Genomic DNA, 19,439 nt, shown 5'->3' with positions numbered 1-19,439 from the left:
TGAGTAAAGACAGAGTAAATGACTGAGTAAAGACTGAGTAAATGACTGAGTAAATGACTGAGTAAAGACTGAGTAAATGACTGAGGAAATGACTGAGTAAATGACTGAGGAACTGACTGAGTAAATGACTGAGTAAAGACTGAGTAAATGACTGAGGAAATGACTGAGTAAATGACTGAGTAAAGACTGAGTAAATGACTGAGGAAATGACTGAGGAAATGACTGAGTAAATGACTGAGTAAAGATTGAGTAAATGACTTGAGTACAGACTGAGTACAGACTGAGTAAAGACTGAGAAAAGACTGAGTAAATGACAATGTATAGAAAATTACTCAAGTAAAAGTTAAAGTCACCCAGTAAAATACAACATGAGTAAAAGTCTAAAAGTATCTGATTTCAAATGTACTTAATTAATGTACAGTGGTGGAAAGAGTAGTACATTGTCATACCTGAGTAAAAGTCAAAAGTACAAGTAAATTCTATACATCAAATTCCTTATATTAAGCAAGCCAGGGGAACACTCCAACACCCAGACTTATTTTACAAGCACAGTATTTGTGTTCAGTGAGTCCACCAGACCAGAGGCAGTAGCAATGGCAACGTGTCATATTGCTGTCCTGCCTGAGCATTGAAAATGTAACAAGTACTTTTGTGAGTCTGGGGAAATGTACGTGAGTAAAAAGTACGTTATTTTCTCTAGGAATATGTAGTGAAGTAAAAGTTAAAGTAATTGAAAATGTAAGTAGTGAAGTAAAGTACAGATAACCCAAAAAACGACTTAAAGTAAGTACTTCAAAGTATTTTTTTTTACTTAGTTAAGAAACTACTTTCTTCTGTGGGAATGTCAGTAGTTCAGCATAATGTTCCCTACTAGTTTCCTCATGGTTCTATCTGAAGTAATGTTCTCAAATGGTTCCAATAACGTTAAGAAACAGAAACACAAGTTCCCATGTGGTTCTATTTAATGTCAGTTTTACTGTATTCTGGTTAAGTTCGCAAAAATGGTGACTTTAAGCGAGATTCTCAACATTCTGGGAATGTTCAAATTAATTGAATTGTATCACAGGTTGGTGGCACCTTAATAGTGGAGAACGGCCTCCTGGTACTAACTGGATCGGAATCAGTGGAATGGTATCAAATACATCAAAATCTAATAAAATGGTATTTGTCACATGCGCCAAATACAACAGGTGTAGTAGACCTTACAGTGAAATGCTGAATACAACAGGTGTAGTAGACCTTACAGTGAAATGCTGAATACAACAGGTGTAGTAGACCTTACAGTGAAATGCTGAATACAACAGGTGTAGTAGACCTTACAGTGAAATGCTGAATACAACAGGTGTAGTAGACCTTACAGTGAAATGCTGAATTACAACAGGTGTAGTAGACCTTACAGTGAAATGCTGAATACAACAGGTGTAGTAGACCTTACAGTGAAATGCTGAATACAACAGGTGTAGTAGACCTTACAGTGAAATGCCAAATACAACAGGTGTAGTAGACCTTACAGTGAAATGCTGAATACAACAGGTGTAGTAGACCTTACAGTGAAATGCTGAATACAACAGGTGTAGTAGACCTTACAGTGAAATGCCAAATACAACAGGTGTAGTAGACCTTACAGTGAAATGCCGAATACAACAGGTGTAGTTGTCCTTACATTGAAATGCCGAATACAACAGGTGTAGTAGACCTTACAGTGAAATGCTGAATACAACAGGTGTAGTAGACCTTACAGTGAAATGCTGAATACAACCGGTGTAGTAGACCTTACAGTGAAATGCTGAATACAACCGGTATAGTAGACCTTACAGTGAAATGCCAAATACAACAGGTGTAGTAGACCTTACAGTGAAATGCTGAATACAACAGGTGTAGTAGACCTTACAGTGAAATGCTGAATACAACAGGTGTAGTAGACCTTACAGTGAAATGCTGAATACAACAGGTGTAGTAGACCTTACAGTGAAATGCTGAATACAACAGGTGTAGTAGACCTTACAGTGAAATGCCAAATACAACAGGTGTAGTAGACCTTACAGTGAAATGCTGACTACAACAGGTCTAGTAGACCTTACAGTGAAATGCTGAATACAACAGGTGTAGTAGACCTTACAGTGAAATGCTGAATTACAACCGGTGTAGTAGACCTTACAGTGAAATGCCGAATACAACAGGTGTAGTAGACCCTACAGTGAAATGCTGAATTACAACCGGTGTAGTAGACCTTACAGTGAAATGCCGAATACAACAGGTGTAGTAGACCCTACAGTGAAATGCTGAATACAACAGGTGTAGTAGACCTTACAGTGAAATGCTGAATACAACAGGTGTAGTAGACCTTACAGTGAAATGCTGAATACAACAGGTGTAGTAGACCTCACAGTGAAATGCTGAATACAACCGGTGTAGTAGACCTTACAGTGAAATGCCGAATACAACAGGTGTAGTAGACCTCACAGTGAAATGCTGAATACAACAGGTGTAGTAGACCTCACAGTGAAATGCCGAATACAACAGGTAGACCTTACAGTGAAATGCTGAATACAACAGGTGTAGTAGACCTTACAGTGAAATGCCGAATACAACAGGTGTAGTAGACCTTACAGTGAAATGCTGAATACAACAGGTGTAGTAGACCTCACAGTGAAATGCTGAATACAACAGGTGTAGTAGACCTCACAGTGAAATGCCGAATACAACAGGTAGACCTTACAGTGAAATGCTGAATACAACAGGTGTAGTAGACCTTACAGTGAAATGCCGAATACAACAGGTGTAGTAGACCTTACAGTGAAATGCTGAATACAACAGGTGTAGTAGACCTTACAGTGAAATGCCGAATACAACAGGTGTAGTAGACCTTACAGTGAAATGCCGAATACAACAGGTGTAGTAGACCTTACAGTGAAATGCTGAATACAACAGGTGTAGTAGACCTTACAGTGAAATGCCGAATACAACAGGTGTAGTAGACCCTACAGTGAAATGCTGAATACAACAGGTGTAGTAGACCCTACAGTGAAATGCTGAATACAACAGGTGTAGTAGACCCTACAGTGAAATGCCGAATACAACAGGTGTAGTAGACCTTACAGTGAAATGCTGAATACAACAGGTAGACCTTACAGTGAAATGCCGAATACAACAGGTGTAGTAGACCTTACAGTGAAATGCTGAATACAACAGGTAGACCTTACAGTGAAATGCTGAATACAACAGGTGTAGTAGACCTTACAGTGAAATGCTGAATACAACAGGTAGACCTTACAGTGAAATGCCGAATACAACAGGTGTAGTAGACCTTACAGTGAAATGCTGAATACAACAGGTAGACCTTACAGTGAAATGCCGAATACAACAGGTGTAGTAGACCTTACAGTGAAATGCCGAATACAACAGGTGTAGTAGACCTTACAGTGAAATGCTGAATACAACAGGTGTAGTAGACCTTACAGTGAAATGCCGAATACAACAGGTGTAGTAGACCTTACAGTGAAATGCTGAATACAACAGGTGTAGTAGACCTTACAGTGAAATGCCGAATACAACAGGTGTAGTAGACCTTACAGTGAAATGCTGAATACAACAGGTGTAGTAGACCTTACAGTGAAATGCTGAATACAACAGGTGTAGTAGACCTTACAGTGAAATGCCGAATACAACAGGTGTAGTAGACCTTACAGTGAAATGCTGAATACAACAGGTGTAGTAGACCTTAGTGAAATGCTGAATACAACAGGTGTAGTTGTCCTTACATTGAAATGCTGAATACAACAGGTGTAGTAGACCTTACAGTGAAATGCTGAATACAACAGGTGTAGTAGACCTTAGTGAAATGCTGAATACAACAGGTGTAGTTGTCCTTACATTGAAATGCTGAATACAACAGGTGTAGTAGACCTTACAGTGAAATGCCGAATACAACAGGTGTAGTAGACCTCACAGTGAAATGCTGAATACAACAGGTGTAGTAGACCTTAGTGAAATGCTGAATACAACAGGTGTAGTTGTCCTTACATTGAAATGCTGAATACAACAGGTGTAGTAGACCTTACAGTGAAATGCCGAATACAACAGGTGTAGTTGTCCTTACATTGAAATGCCGAATACAACAGGTGTAGTAGACCTTACAGTGAAATGCTGAATACAACAGGTGTAGTAGACCTTACAGTGAAATGCTGAATACAACCGGTGTAGTAGACCTTACAGTGAAATGCTGAATACAACCGGTATAGTAGACCTTACAGTGAAATGCCAAATACAACAGGTGTAGTAGACCTTACAGTGAAATGCTGAATACAACAGGTGTAGTAGACCTTACAGTGAAATGCTGAATACAACAGGTGTAGTAGACCTTACAGTGAAATGCCAAATACAACAGGTGTAGTAGACCTTACAGTGAAATGCTGACTACAACAGGTGTAGTAGACCTTACAGTGAAATGCTGAATACAACAGGTGTAGTAGACCTTACAGTGAAATGCTGAATTACAACCGGTGTAGTAGACCTTACAGTGAAATGCCGAATACAACAGGTGTAGTAGACCCTACAGTGAAATGCTGAATTACAACCGGTGTAGTAGACCTTACAGTGAAATGCCGAATACAACAGGTGTAGTAGACCCTACAGTGAAATGCTGAATACAACAGGTGTAGTAGACCTTACAGTGAAATGCTGAATACAACAGGTGTAGTAGACCTTACAGTGAAATGCTGAATACAACAGGTGTAGTAGACCTCACAGTGAAATGCTGAATACAACCGGTGTAGTAGACCTTACAGTGAAATGCCGAATACAACAGGTGTAGTAGACCTCACAGTGAAATGCTGAATACAACAGGTGTAGTAGACCTCACAGTGAAATGCCGAATACAACAGGTAGACCTTACAGTGAAATGCTGAATACAACAGGTGTAGTAGACCTTACAGTGAAATGCCGAATACAACAGGTGTAGTAGACCTTACAGTGAAATGCTGAATACAACAGGTGAAGTAGACCTCACAGTGAAATGCTGAATACAACAGGTGTAGTAGACCTCACAGTGAAATGCCGAATACAACAGGTAGACCTTACAGTGAAATGCTGAATACAACAGGTGTAGTAGACCTTACAGTGAAATGCCGAATACAACAGGTGTAGTAGACCTTACAGTGAAATGCTGAATACAACAGGTGTAGTAGACCTTACAGTGAAATGCCGAATACAACAGGTGTAGTAGACCTTACAGTGAAATGCCGAATACAACAGGTGTAGTAGACCTTACAGTGAAATGCTGAATACAACAGGTGTAGTAGACCTTACAGTGAAATGCCGAATACAACAGGTGTAGTAGACCCTACAGTGAAATGCTGAATACAACAGGTGTAGTAGACCCTACAGTGAAATGCTGAATACAACAGGTGTAGTAGACCCTACAGTGAAATGCCGAATACAACAGGTGTAGTAGACCTTACAGTGAAATGCTGAATACAACAGGTAGACCTTACAGTGAAATGCCGAATACAACAGGTGTAGTAGACCTTACAGTGAAATGCTGAATACAACACGTAGACCTTACAGTGAAATGCTGAATACAACAGGTGTAGTAGACCTTACAGTGAAATGCTGAATACAACAGGTAGACCTTACAGTGAAATGCCGAATACAACAGGTGTAGTAGACCTTACAGTGAAATGCTGAATACAACAGGTAGACCTTACAGTGAAATGCCGAATACAACAGGTGTAGTAGACCTTACAGTGAAATGCCGAATACAACAGGTGTAGTAGACCTTACAGTGAAATGCTGAATACAACAGGTGTAGTAGACCTTACAGTGAAATGCCGAATACAACAGGTGTAGTAGACCTTACAGTGAAATGCTGAATACAACAGGTGTAGTAGACCTTACAGTGAAATGCCGAATACAACAGGTGTAGTAGACCTTACAGTGAAATGCTGAATACAACAGGTGTAGTAGACCTTACAGTGAAATGCCGAATACAACAGGTGTAGTAGACCTTACAGTGAAATGCTGAATACAACAGGTGTAGTAGACCTTACAGTGAAATGCTGAATACAACAGGTGTAGTAGACCTTACAGTGAAATGCCGAATACAACAGGTGTAGTAGACCTTACAGTGAAATGCTGAATACAACAGGTGTAGTAGACCTTAGTGAAATGCTGAATACAACAGGTGTAGTTGTCCTTACATTGAAATGCTGAATACAACAGGTGTAGTAGACCTTACAGTGAAATGCTGAATACAACAGGTGTAGTAGACCTTAGTGAAATGCTGAATACAACAGGTGTAGTTGTCCTTACATTGAAATGCTGAATACAACAGGTGTAGTAGACCTTACAGTGAAATGCCGAATACAACAGGTGTAGTAGACCTCACAGTGAAATGCTGAATACAACAGGTGTAGTAGACCTTAGTGAAATGCTGAATACAACAGGTGTAGTTGTCCTTACATTGAAATGCTGAATACAACAGGTGTAGTAGACCTTACAGTGAAATACCTAATACAACAGGTGTAGTTGTCCTTACATTGAAATGCCGAATACAACAGGTGTAGTAGACCTTACAGTGAAATGCTGAATACAACAGGTGTAGTAGACCTTACAGTGAAATGCTGAATACAACAGGTGTAGTAGACCTTACAGTGAAATGCTGAATACAACAGGTGTAGTAGACCTTACAGTGAAATGCTGAATACAACAGGTGTAGTAGACCTTACAGTGAAATGCTGAATACAACAGGTGTAGTAAACCTTACAGTGAAATGCTGAATACAACAGGTGTAGTAGACCTTACAGTGAAATGCTGAATACAACAGGTGTAGTAGACCTTACAGTGAAATGCTGAATACAACAGGTGTAGTAAACCTTACAGTGAAATGCTGAATACAACAGGTGTAGTAGACCTTACAGTGAAATGCTTACTTACAAGCCTTTAACCAACAATGTAGTTTTAAGAAAATCCCTAACAAAAGGAAGATGTAAGAATCACTACTAATTAAAGAGCAGCAGTAAATAACAATAGTGAGACTGTATACAGGGGTTACCGGGACAGAGTCAATGTGTGGCGGCACCGGTGTCGAGGTAATTGAGGTCATATGTACATGTAGGTAGAGTTATTCATTTCCATCGCCGCTAACCATATATAAAAAGTAATTCACAAAAGTTGAATAACAATGATCTGTTTATAATGCATACATAAGCATTTCACGAAAAGCCTTCAAGGATAACCAAAAAAGAAACGCAAAACAATCATTCCCGTTACAACAAAAACGCTCAAAGATATTTACCCGGTATATCATATAGGATGTTATCTTAAAGCCTGTTGATGAGCAGCAGTTACATGTAGACGCCACGCACTCTGATGATGGTAGATGTACCTCTCATCATGGTAGATATACCTCTCATCATGGTAGATATACCTCTCATCATGGTAGATATACCTCTCATCATGGCAGATATACCTCTCATCATGGTAGATATACCTCTCATCATGGTAGATATACATCTCATCATGGTAGATATACATCTCATCATGGTAGATATACCTCTCATCATGGTAGATATACCTCTCATCATGGTAGATATACCTCTCATCATGGTAGATATACCTCTCATCAGGTGCAGGGCTCAACCACAACAGGGCCTGTATTCACAAGGAGTCTGTGTAGGAGTGTTGATCTAGGATCAGTTGTGGCTTTCAGATCACAATGAATACAATCATATGTACCGGGAGGGACCTGATCCTAGATCAGCACTCCTACTTAGGGATGCTTTGTGAATACAGGCCCTGATCAGAACAGGATAGAATCGCTTTACAGAGCCCATTGTTAACTTATTTTGGGTAGCTGATAAAGTAGTACAGTCAACCCAGCGTGTACACTGAGTGTGGAAAACATTATTACACCTGCTCTTTCCACCTGCTCTTTCCAGGTGAGGAAAAAAGGGAGGTAAACTCAATATTAGGAAGGTGTTCTTAATGTTTTGTACACTCAGTGTACACTTCCCACCGATCATTTAACAAATATCAACACATGAGAAAGTCAAGTGAGAGGCCAATATCGGAGCAGCATGTGACATCAACAAACAAAGAGCCATGGTCTTGGATGTGGTGAGCTCATGTGATAAGCTGCTCTTTGAGTACCAGGATGACATGAGCACCATGACATTTAACCTGTGATATGATATATGTTCACTCTGACAGTGCAGTCTTACTTACTGTCATGGACACCAAATTAAGTCTGTTTTTACTGGTCATAAATAGGGAAAGGGAAGGGAAGGGGATACCTGGTCAGTTGCACAACTGAACGCATTCAAACCAAAATGTGTCTTCCGCATTTAACCCAACCCCTCTGAATCAGATGGTAGCTTAATTAGCTTAAAGGTTTCCTTTCTATATGAGGAAACCAAAAGGAGACAGACAGACCCACTTTAGACTATACATTGTCTTCTCTCACAGTTCTGTTTCCTTCTCGCCGCTGTCACCTGGCAGGCAGTATTCATCGTCTGTGGTTGTGTCAGAGTCCATGTCAAAGGCTGAGTCTGAGTCGGACTCCTCGAAGGCAGCCAGGCTGGAGACGTAGCCCCTGGAGGGCAAGCGCCCCCTGGGGGACAGACTGTCCTGTGACACCCTGCGGTCTGTGGGGGAGGTGGAGGCAGGGGAGGAGGAGCTGGTGGGGCGAGATATGCGCCTGGAGGCTGGGGACCAGAGAGGGGACGGAGGGGTGGTTGCAGGACGCTCTGTATCCCAGAGGAAGTGAGAGGTCTCAAGGCTGCCAGGATTCCACATGCAGCCGGTGGTGGTCGGAGATTGGCAAGTGACCTCTGAACTCCAGGATACATTTCTGGGTAAGGATTTGGATCTAGACTTGCGTGGATCTGTAAAGTTAGCTGTGATTGTTTTACTCTCATTTTTGGAGGTCTGGTCACTAATGACGGACCAGTTATTTACAGCTTGGCTGTCACCTGTGGTTTTTACAGCTTGGCTGTCACCAGTGGTTTTGTGGCTAGTGGTTGTGTATGTATCCCACATTGGTATTATCCAATCACCTTTGACCCGGAGGTCATCCCAAGTCATGACTTCTTCTCCAAAGGACAGAGAGGGGTCAGTGAGGTAACTGACACTGCTGATCCTGGGGCTGGTGGAGATGCGTCCAGGACCAGAAGGTCGACTGGAGAGCACGGAGCTCACAGAGAAGGAACGTCCGGCCTCCAGACCGTATTTGAGATCAGCACAGGAGGAGAAGGAGGCCATACGTCCCTCACTGCCACGCTGGCCCACCCTGGAACCAAACCCTCCTTCCCCTGGCTCACAGAGAAAGGTAGTCTTCTTCGTATGAGGAAGCCTGGGGCTGAGTAACACGTTGTTGTTCTTGGAATCCTCGTGGTTGAAATGGAAGACATTGTGGTTCTTGGAGTCCTCATGGCTGAAGTGGAAGACGGAGAAAGTGTTCCTGGGGCTGCCTGAGGAGGATCTGTAGGCAGGGAGGCTTGCAGAGCGGCTGGGGCCCCAGGGTTGATGCCTAACGGGGCTGAAGTATCTCTGAGGAGGTTGCTTTCTGTCTCTACTGATCCTCTCCTCTTTGCAAGCTTCAAACTGTCTCCTGGTTGGGCTGATCTCTGGACTAGAAGGTTGGTTTCTGGGTAGAGTGAAGCTTTTGTCGTTGTAAGCCTCAAATTGAGGAAGGTCCATATCATGAGGCTGGTCTCTGTGTCTAGCCTCTTTGTTGTCTTTTAAACCTTGTGAGTGTTCACATCTAACATTTTCCTTAGTCATATCTGATGTGCGCTCACTGCCAGCCCAGAAAGAGGTTGAAGGTTTGATAAAGCCATCATTCTCCCTCCATCTGTCCTTTCTGTCTTCCTCTGCTTGATCGCTAGATTCACTACAGTCAGTGCCATCACTAATGTCACTTGCTCTGCTGACAGAGGGAGGCTGGGGTGTCCTCTCCCTCCTCTCGTCATCCAGATGGTTGACTCTGAAGGTCGGCTGGAGTCGACTCAGCACCAGGTCCATTTTGTTCCTTCCCTTCTGCCCCTTCTCTGCCTCTTTCGTTGGGCTCTGAGGTTGTAATGGGACCACTGCACTCTTAAGGAAACTTTCCATTTTACACACAACCTTCTCAGTGCCTAATGCTCCACTGTCATTGGCGCTTTGGTATGACTGACAGCTGGGACTTCCTATCACCTGGCTGTGTTGTGACGATTGTGAGAGGTCAGCGGTGAGACGGGAGAGCTTATTTGACTTGATATTGGTGACGACTCGTGTGTCTGGAGTGTGTTGAGGAAAACAGGGTTGTGCAAGTCTAATACTGTCCAATATGGTGGAGGAATCGATCTCCGAAATCCGGTATACATGTGTCTCAACATCGTCTTCACTGGTCTGTTTGGAGTTGTTGATGACACTATCCGTTTCCAAGGCAACAACCTTTGAACTGTCCCGTGACCCAGTCCTGCGATGGCTGTAGAAGGGGTAGCGTTGGGGTGAGGTAGAGGGTGAAAGAGGGGTTTGGGGTGAGGTAGAGGGTGAGAGAGGGGTTCGTGGTGAGGTTGTGTGTGTGCACTCACCCAGGGTTGTTCGTGACGACTTGAGAGTGGAGTAGGGCAGGGAGCTAAACCAAGGCTTGTAAAAGCTCCCAAAATCAGGAAGGGAGAGAGGGGCAGATGTCTTCCTCTGTGGTCCTAGTGCGGTAGAGTCTGTTCCTGTGTGGTCGAATGTGAACCGTGTGGTGTGGTTGCTAACACGCTCTGAGAGAGCTCGCCCTCCCTCCTTCACCGTTGTATCAGGCATTGTGGATAAATTATGCATTGAGTCTCCCCTCCAGACCTGTAGTTTGGTGGTCCTGGGGGTTTGGGGAGACAGAAGTGACATAGCCCAGGTGGGGCTCCCCAATCTCAGGGAGGTGAAGATGGCAGGACACCCTACACTACGGAGGGGTCTGGTTGGGGCCGTAGAGCTGGTCAGGTCAGCTGGGCTCTGACGTGAATGAGACTGTGACAGCCTCCTACTGGTTTCCTCAGAGCGTTGTGGCTCCAGAGACTCCTGCCACTCTCTATGTGATGTTACCCTCTCTTCCACCGGGTACTGGTGTTTCTTAGGGGAGCGGGCCAGGCTGCCTGTGAACGTCCTCTCCCCAAGAGGTGGTGCGCTGAGTGGGGAGAAGGGAGGAGTAGAGGGGTCCTGGGTGGTGGTCATAATCAGGGATATGGGGGTGTAGCTGGCTGGGGACAACGGTTGGGTGTAGGGGGTAGGGTTACTGGGGACGTAGCTGGTTTTAAGTATTAGTGGTTGTGGGATTGTGGTAGGGGTGTAGGCGGTTTTAGGGGACTGCAGTTGGGATGGGGTGGTGTGGGTGTGTTGCACTGTGTTATTGGAGTTCTTGATGCTGCTTTGGGGATTAACACCTGTGATATCATTGGTGCTGCAGGGCCCTGTGTTATTGGAGTTATTGATTTGGGGATTAACACCTGTGATATCATTGGTGCTGCAGGGCCCTGTGTTATTGGAGTTATTGATTTGGGGATTAACACCTGTGATATCATTGGTGCTGCAGGGCCCTGTGTTATTGGAGTTATTGATTTGGGGATTAACACCTGTGATATCATTGGTGCTGCAGGGCCCTGTGTTATTGGAGTTATTGATTTGGGGATTAACACCTGTGATATCATTGGTGCTGCAGGGCCCTGTGTTATTGGAGTTATTGATTTGGGGATTAACACCTGTGATATCATTGGTGCTGCAGGGCCCTGTGTTATTGGAGTTATTGATTTGGGGATTAACACCTGTGATATCATTGGTGCTGCAGGGCCCTGTGTTATTGGAGTTATTGATTTGGGGATTAACACCTGTGATATCATTGGTGCTGCAGGGGCCTGTGTTATTGTTGCTAGAAGTGCTTGAGAGGCTGGATGTGTGGTTGTTGTTGTTGTGGTTGATAGTGGTGGTGGTAGTGGGACTGAGGAGGGGGGAACTGGGATTAGACCCACTGTCCTCTAGACCGGTGTATTGTCTCCGGCTAGTAGACCTCAGTGTGGTTCCTCTGGGAAAAGGCTGACTCCTTAGAGATTCCAGGTGGCCATATTGGGATGGTGGAGAGGAAGACAGATGGACGGTGGTTGCACCTGATCTCTCTAAGGGCGGATGTCTCTCTACACCACTAAACAAAAGAGTCTGCTTACTGGGGAAGGTTTTGTTGGGATAAACCCTGGAATTCTGGGGAAGGTTGGTGAGGGGTGTGCCCTCTGTCTTTTGGTAATTGGGCGAGGTTGAAAATAGGTGTGTTCTGTGTGTGTCTGCTTCTCTGTGTTTGGAAGTTGGTAAGGGGAGGGGCCTTGACCTCTCTGTTGTCCTGTAAGTGGGGGAGGCTGAATAGGGGAGGGACTTGGACCTCTCTCTGTCTCCATCATTGGATGAGGTTAAGGAAAGGTGTGCCCTAATTGTCTTTGATGCTATGTCATTGTTTACAGTTGGAGAGAAATGTGGACCTGAAGTCTCTCCATCCCTGTGATTGGTTGGAGTGGAGATAGAGGGAGCGTTGGTCTCTGAGTGGGTGGAGCTAGCAATAGTGTTGAGCCTCCTCAGGGAGAGAAGGTTTGGTTTGGAACTCAGCAGTGACGGCTGGTCTCCTTGACGACCAGCCTGTGACAATCCCCTGTGTACATTCAGGTTTGGAGAGAATGGAGAGGTGGGAGTATCAGGGAAGTCAATTCCACGTTCTACCCCTCTGTTGTCCAGCCTCCCCCAACTCACATCCAGGGAGACAGAATTAGAAACTGGGGCCTTTGTTGGGTGGTCTAGTTTGTGGCTGGGGGTGCTCCCCTCAAACCAGCCCCCGACTGTGCTTCTGCTAATAGCCAGGGTTGAAGCCCTCTCATGGGCTTGAGATCCGAGGGTCGACCCCCTCTCCCCAACACGTTGGTTCCTGGTCTCCAAAAACTGTTGTTGTTGCTGTTGCACTACAGAGTCAGTCCCGAGAGGGTCGTGCAGCTTCAAAAACGTCCCCCCCTCGCCCACTTCCAGTCCACTCCCTTGGGGTTCTTGTCCAGGCTCGCTGGTTGCCTTGCCAACCACGCCAATGTCGGTGCAGGCGACACCCCGCTTGTTCCTGCGTATTCGGACACTCCAGTGAGGGGCGAGAGCTGACTCCAGTGTGGAGGACAACATGTCTGCCTTGGAGTCCTCTTCCTCTTTAACAGGAAGTGACGTCACGTCCTCTTCCTCTGAAGGGTGATTGGCTGGTTCTATGAAATAATCTCTGTTCACCTGTCGAGAAAGTTCAATGTTCAAATCAGTTTATACTGATATCAAAAATTAGGGACATGTCTGTTAAGATTTAAACTTACATCAAAGGGTGCACTATCTCAATCTACCATTGAACTGATTTTCAGTTTACCTATTTTGCTTTTTCCTAGATCAAACTGCAGCATGTAATGGTGTTCATGTGTCAACACTGGCTCGTCACTCCATGCTTACTGAGGCTATCTGGGCTGAGAGGTAGAGGCTATCTGGGCTGAGAGGTAGAGGCTATCTGGGCTGAGAGGTAGATGCTATCTGGGCTGAGAGGTAGAGGCTATCTGGGCTGAGAGGTAGAGGATATCTGTGCTGAGAGTTAGATGCTATCTGGGCTGAAAGGTAGAGGCTAACTGGGCTAAAAGGTAGAGGCTATCTGGGCTGAGCGGTAGAGGCTATCTGGGCTGAGAGGTAGAGGCTATCTGGGCTGAGAAGTAGAGACTATCTGGGCTGAGAGTTAGATGCTATCTGGGCTGAAAGGTAGAGGCTAACTGGGCTGAGAGGTAGAGGCTATCTGGGCTGAGCGGTAGAGGCTATCTGGGCTGAGCGGTAGAGGCTATCTGGGCTGAGAGGTAAAGGCTATCTGGGCTGAGAGATAGAGGCTATCTGGGCTGAGAGATAGAGGCTATCTGGGCTGAGAGGTAGAGGCTAACTGGGCTGAGAGGTAGAGGCTTTCTGGGCTGAGAGGTAGAGACTATCTGGGCTGAGAGATAGAGGCTATCTGGGCTGAGAGATAGAGGCTATCTGGGCTGAGAGGTAGAGGCTATCTGGGCTGAGAGGTAAAGGCTTTCTGGGCTGAGAGGTAGAGGCTATCTGGGCTGAGAGGTAGAGGCTTTCTGGGCTGAGAGGTAGAGGCTAACTGGGCTGAGAGGTAGAGGCTATCTGGGCTGAGATGTAGAGGCTATCTGGGCTGAGAGGTAAAGGCTAACTGGGCTGAGAGATAGAGGCTATCTGGGCTGAGAGGTAGAGGCTAACTGGGCTGAGAGGTAGAAGCTCAACGTGTGAGACAAAGACCTTTAATCTGACAGGAAAAAGCAAATAGTGTACTAATTGAAACTGGAGCAGGACTCATGTTACTGTTGAGGAAAATTCGATCCAAAGATTAATAACAGAGACTATATAATTGTATAATAGAAAAATCTTTAATGCAAGCAGCAGCAAGGGAGATCTATCTCTGATTTCACAGGGAAGAACTCAAGGAGGAAATGGTTCCATGTCCCTTATATAGTGAGACGGTAACAATACAATCATATTGTTCACACAACAGTTCTTTCAATATATCAACAGTTCCCGAAACACAATGGCCTTGTCTTAGGGTGTAAACATACCAGGAGTCTATGAAAGGCATATAACATCACCAGTTCAACACAGAACATTTCCATTTGGAGGCTTATCCCACATTCTGACACCACATTCTGACACCACATTCTGACACCACATTCTGACACCACATTCCCATGGAAATGTTATGAAGAGAATAAGTCAAGAACCAACAGGTTTATTTCCAACAGGGTTGGATGTCAATTCCATTTAAATTCCTGTCAACTCAAAACAGTGAACCAAATTTCAATTCCAAATTGAAAAGCCTGGAAGACATTTAGAATTTCAGTGTACTTCCTGAATTGAAATAGAATTGACCCCAACCATGATTTCCAAGTACATGAGATGTCCATGGAAACACAACTCTTCTTCTCCTCCCCAAACAGGCATTCCATATGATGGTTGTTTTCACATGACGCAATGTTCCTACTGACATTCATAAGGAGTTAATGTCTTAAGTGAATTCCTAATGTGGCCTCCATGACGCCTCCATAATGCCATATAGCAGACAGTTAATGTTAGCTTATGGCAACACCCGTAATGACAAAAAACTGGTGACGTGAACTGTCATCCCGACTGTTTATAATATGTGTTACGTCATTATTACGACAGTGTTCTGAAAGGCTTTATAACAGAGGGGTCAAGTAAAGTGTCATCGATAACATTGTCCCTAAATGGTAATGCCTTGTGTTGACCTGCGCATGCTGAGTCCTGGGTGCCTTTCCTTACCTCTCTCTGAGAACTGCCACAGCAAGGAGACAAATCATTAGAATGAATATTAATGGTTATCATACTAACATGCAATTAGGTAGGACACACACACGCACACGCCCACACACACACCTCCTTCAGTGTGTTCCACATTCACCTCCGTGACCCTGATCAACAGGATCAACTGCTTTCCATCAGCTCTCTCTCTCATCGTCTCTCACTCTCTCTCCCCTTCTCTTGTCTTTCCTCATCTCCCCTTCTCTCTCTGTTCCTCTCATGATTTATGTTAATGTTTACCTGGGATTGTTTAGCAATAGTGGAAAAGTGTAACTAATAATTAATGCCATAAATCACACTTGTAATAACTTGTCTTTACCATGTAATTGTCATGTCTTTAGACAGACGTATGAACGTATGCACACCACACACAAATTTGTTTTTCTATCCTCGTGGGGACCTAAAACTCATTTCCATTCAAAATCCTATTTTCCCTAACACCTGGCCCTAACCCTAACCTCTAACCCTAATCTCTAACCCTAGTTCTAACCCCTAACCCCTAACCCTAACCCTAACCCTAACCCTAACCCTAACCCTAACCTCTAATCCTAGTTCTAACACCTAACCCTGATCCTAACCCTAACCTCTAATCCTAGTTCTAACCCTAACACCTGAACCTAACCCTAACCTCTAATCCTAGTTCTAACCCTAACACCTGGCCCTAACCCTAACCTCTAATCCTAGTTCTAACACCTAACCCTGATCCTAACCCTAACCCCTAACCCCTAACCCTAACCTCTAATCCTAGTTCTAACACCTAACACCTGGCCCTAACCTTAACCTCTAATCCTAGTTCTAACCCTAACACCTGGCCCTAACCCTAACCTCTAATCCTAGTTCTAACACCTAACCCTGATCCTAACCCTAACCCCTAACCCCTAACCCTAACCTCTAATCCTAGTTCTAACACCTAACACCTGGCCCTAACCTTAACCTCTAATCCTAGTTCTAACCCTAACACCTGGCCCTAAACCTAACCTCTAATCCTAGTTCCAACACCTAACCCTGATCCTAACCCTAACCCCTAACCCCTAACCCTAACCTCTAATCCTAGTTCTAACACCTAACCCTGATCCTAACCCTAACCTCTAATCCTAGTTCTAACACCTAACCCTGATCCTAACCCTAACCTCTAATCCTAGTTCTAACCCTAACACCTGGCCCTAACCCTAACCTCTAATCCTAGTTCTAACCCTAACACCTGGCCCTAACCCTAACCTTTAATCCTAGTTCTAACTCCTAACCCTGATCCTAACCCTAACCCCTAACCCCTAACCCTAACCTCTAATCCTAGTTCTAACACCTAACACCTGGCCCTAACCCTAACCTCTAATCCTAGTTCTAACACCTAACCCTGATCCTAACCCTAACCCCTAACCCCTAACCCCTAACCTCTAATCCTAGTTCTAACACCTGAACCTGACCCTAACCATAACCCTTAACCCTAGTTCTAACCCTAACCCTAACCCTAACCCCTAACCCTAACCTCTAATCCTAGTTCTAACACCTAACCCTGATCCTAACCCTAACCCCTAACCCCTAACCCTAGTTCTAACCCTAACCTCAACCCCTACCCCTTACACCTAACCCTAGTTCTAACCATAACCCTAACCTCTAACCCTAGTTCTAACCATAACCCTAACCCCTTACCCCTTACCCCTAACCTTAGTTCTAACCCTAACCCCTAAACCCTAACCCATAATCCTAGTTCTAACCCTAACCCTAACCCCTACCCCTAACCCCTAACCCCTAATCCCTAACCCCTAACCCCTAACCCCTATCCCCTAATCCCTAACCCCTAACCCCTAACCCCTTATCCCTAACCCTTAACCCCTAACCCTAACCTCTAGCCACTAGTTCTAACCCCTAAACTTAAAATAGCATTTATCCTTGTGGGGACTTTTGGGGATTTTAGGGCCCTACGAGGATAGAAGAATACACTCACACACACACACACACACACACACACACACACACACACACACACACACACACACACACACACACACACACACACACACACACACATCATTGTTTTATGGAGCCGTGGTTATGTAAATCTATCTGTGACATACACAAATGCTGATAGAAAGGCTGAGGGTCTTCAAGATAAATAAAATCTCTGAACACAGAAGAGAACTGTATAATGTACAAACCCCAGCATTTACAGTATACAACCAAGCTTCAACATTTCACTTGTGTAGATAGTCACCCCCCTCTGTGCTGTGGCTTTTAGTCTGGGTTGTGTGTGTGTGTGTGTGTGTGTGTGTGTGTGTGTGTGTGTGTGCGTGCGTGTGTGCGTGCGCCTGTGCGTGTGTGTGTGTGTGTGTGTGTTTGTGTGTGCGTGCGCCTGTGCGTGTGTGTGTGTGTGTGCGTGTGTGTGTGTGTGTGTGTATGTGTGTGTGTGTATGTGTGTGTGTGTGTGTGTGTGCGTGCGCCTGTGCGTGTGTGTGTGTGTGTGCGTGTGTGCGTGTGTGTGTGTGTGTGTATGTGTGTGTGTGTATGTGTGTGTGTGTGTGTGTGTGCATGTGTGTGTGTGTATGTGTGTGTGTGTGTGTGTGTGCATGTGTGTGTGTGTGGGGGGGGGGGGGTGTCTCACCTGTCTGTTCTATCCCCCTGCTGTTGGTACTGAGTGGTGTTGGAGCGTACTGATCACTTTCCACTTTGTTTTCACAACGATTCTCCTCCTGGGATTGCCTCACATCTAGGTGTCTCCAAGGCAACAACACACCTAAGTATCCATGGAAACCAATACATTTATTACATAATGATCTGCTCCAGCCACTAAACACTCTGATACATAAAGGCTGTCATTACGCTGCTGACTGATATGCCGGCTAACACACCAACACAGACAGAGATCTGACAATAATCTAACATAGATACGCCCATAACTCTCACTGATGTTGGCGAAACAAGTCAATCATGTATGTCACAGAGCAACAATCTCTCTGGCATACATCTATCTGATGACATCTGTCTCTGCCCGGACTACTGTAACCAATCACAACCTGTCCAAATAATCCCACTAAAAATCTGATTATCCTCCCTGATTCTGAACATAATCTGGTCACTGAGAAAGATAAAGTAATCAGAGAGTACTATACCTCAGGGAGATGCAGTGATTACCATCTCAACAACACTGGTGTGTCCTGTCCTGGGCTGGCCTGTCCTGGGCTGGCCTGTCCTGGGCTGGCCTGTCCTTGCTGCTACAGTTAAATCCAATGTGACCACAGTACAGTTTAAAGCCTTTTGCTCTCTTTGGCACGGAAGTCATGTAAGGATTTTCTGTCTGTCTGTCTGTCTGTCTGTCTGTCTGTCTGTCTGTCTGTCTGTCTGTCTGTCTGTCAGTCTTTCTGTCTGTCTGTCAGTCTGTCTGTCTGTCTGTCTGTGCCTGTTTACTTGTCTGTTTGTCACTCTCTATCTCTCTGCCTGTTTACTTGTCTGTTCGTCACTCTCTATCTTTCTGCCTGTTTACTTGTCTGTTCGTCACTCTCTATCTCTCTGCCTGTTTACTTGTCTGTTCGTCACTCTCTATCTCTCTGCCTGTTTACTTGTCTGTTCGTCACTCTCTATCTCTCTGCCTGTTTACTTGTCTGTTCGTCACTCTCTATCTCTCTGCCTGTTTACTTGTCTGTTCGTCACTCTATATCTCTCTGCCTGTTTACTTGTCTGTTCGTCACTCTCTATCTCTCTGCCTGTTTACTTGTCTGTTCGTCACTCTCTATCTCTCCGTCTGTCCATCTTCTGTTTTTCTTTCTTTCTTTCATTCTCTTTCTCCCTCCCCTTTTCTCCCGCCCAGTCCAGGGGCTTAGCCCTATAGGAGGGAGAAACAAGCCATACACAAGCTGCAACGCCTTTCCTGTAGAAAATTCTTGTTTGGCTGTAAGGCTTACTAAGCCCTGTATCATACCAGGACAACGTGGCAGGACATGCTATAAGCAAAGTTCTTCTGTGGTAGTCATTCCTCTATCACAGAGGTTAATGCCAAGTTCAACAGACCGCAGGGAAGATTCTCTCAATGTTTTCCCTATTTTTCTCTCCCACAGGTCATGAGA

At 44.7% G+C, this 19,439-nt stretch overlaps 1 protein-coding gene across 1 annotated transcript; it reads right to left on the bottom strand.

The window, feature by feature from the left end:
• Window positions 1-7,170: 7,170 nt before the first annotated feature.
• On the bottom strand, window positions 7,171-19,173 carry LOC149977382 (uncharacterized). Its single transcript, XM_090199246.1, has 3 exons — window positions 18,489-19,173; window positions 17,981-18,112; window positions 7,171-13,266 (listed from the first exon to the last, which is right to left on the bottom strand). The coding sequence occupies exon 3, from the start codon at window positions 13,165-13,167 to the stop codon at window positions 8,458-8,460; it is 4,710 nt and encodes a 1,569-aa protein (XP_090055372.1). The 5' UTR covers window positions 13,168-13,266; window positions 17,981-18,112; window positions 18,489-19,173; the 3' UTR covers window positions 7,171-8,457.
• Between the last annotated feature and the right edge of the window lie 266 nt (window positions 19,174-19,439).

The sequence above is a fragment of the Oncorhynchus mykiss genome, chromosome 15, assembly GCF_057628025.1.
Source record: "Oncorhynchus mykiss isolate SJ-2025 chromosome 15, ASM5762802v1, whole genome shotgun sequence".
In the NCBI taxonomy this organism is placed as follows: Eukaryota; Metazoa; Chordata; class Actinopteri; order Salmoniformes; family Salmonidae; genus Oncorhynchus; species Oncorhynchus mykiss.
The sequence above is the reverse complement of the archived record's forward strand: the minus strand, read 5'-3'. Positions and strand labels throughout refer to the sequence as shown.

Coding starts and splice junctions, on each gene's coding strand:
- LOC149977382 (XM_090199246.1), bottom strand. CDS start 13,167: ATGTTGTCCTCCACACTGGAGTCAGCTCTCGCCCCTCACTGGAGTGTC.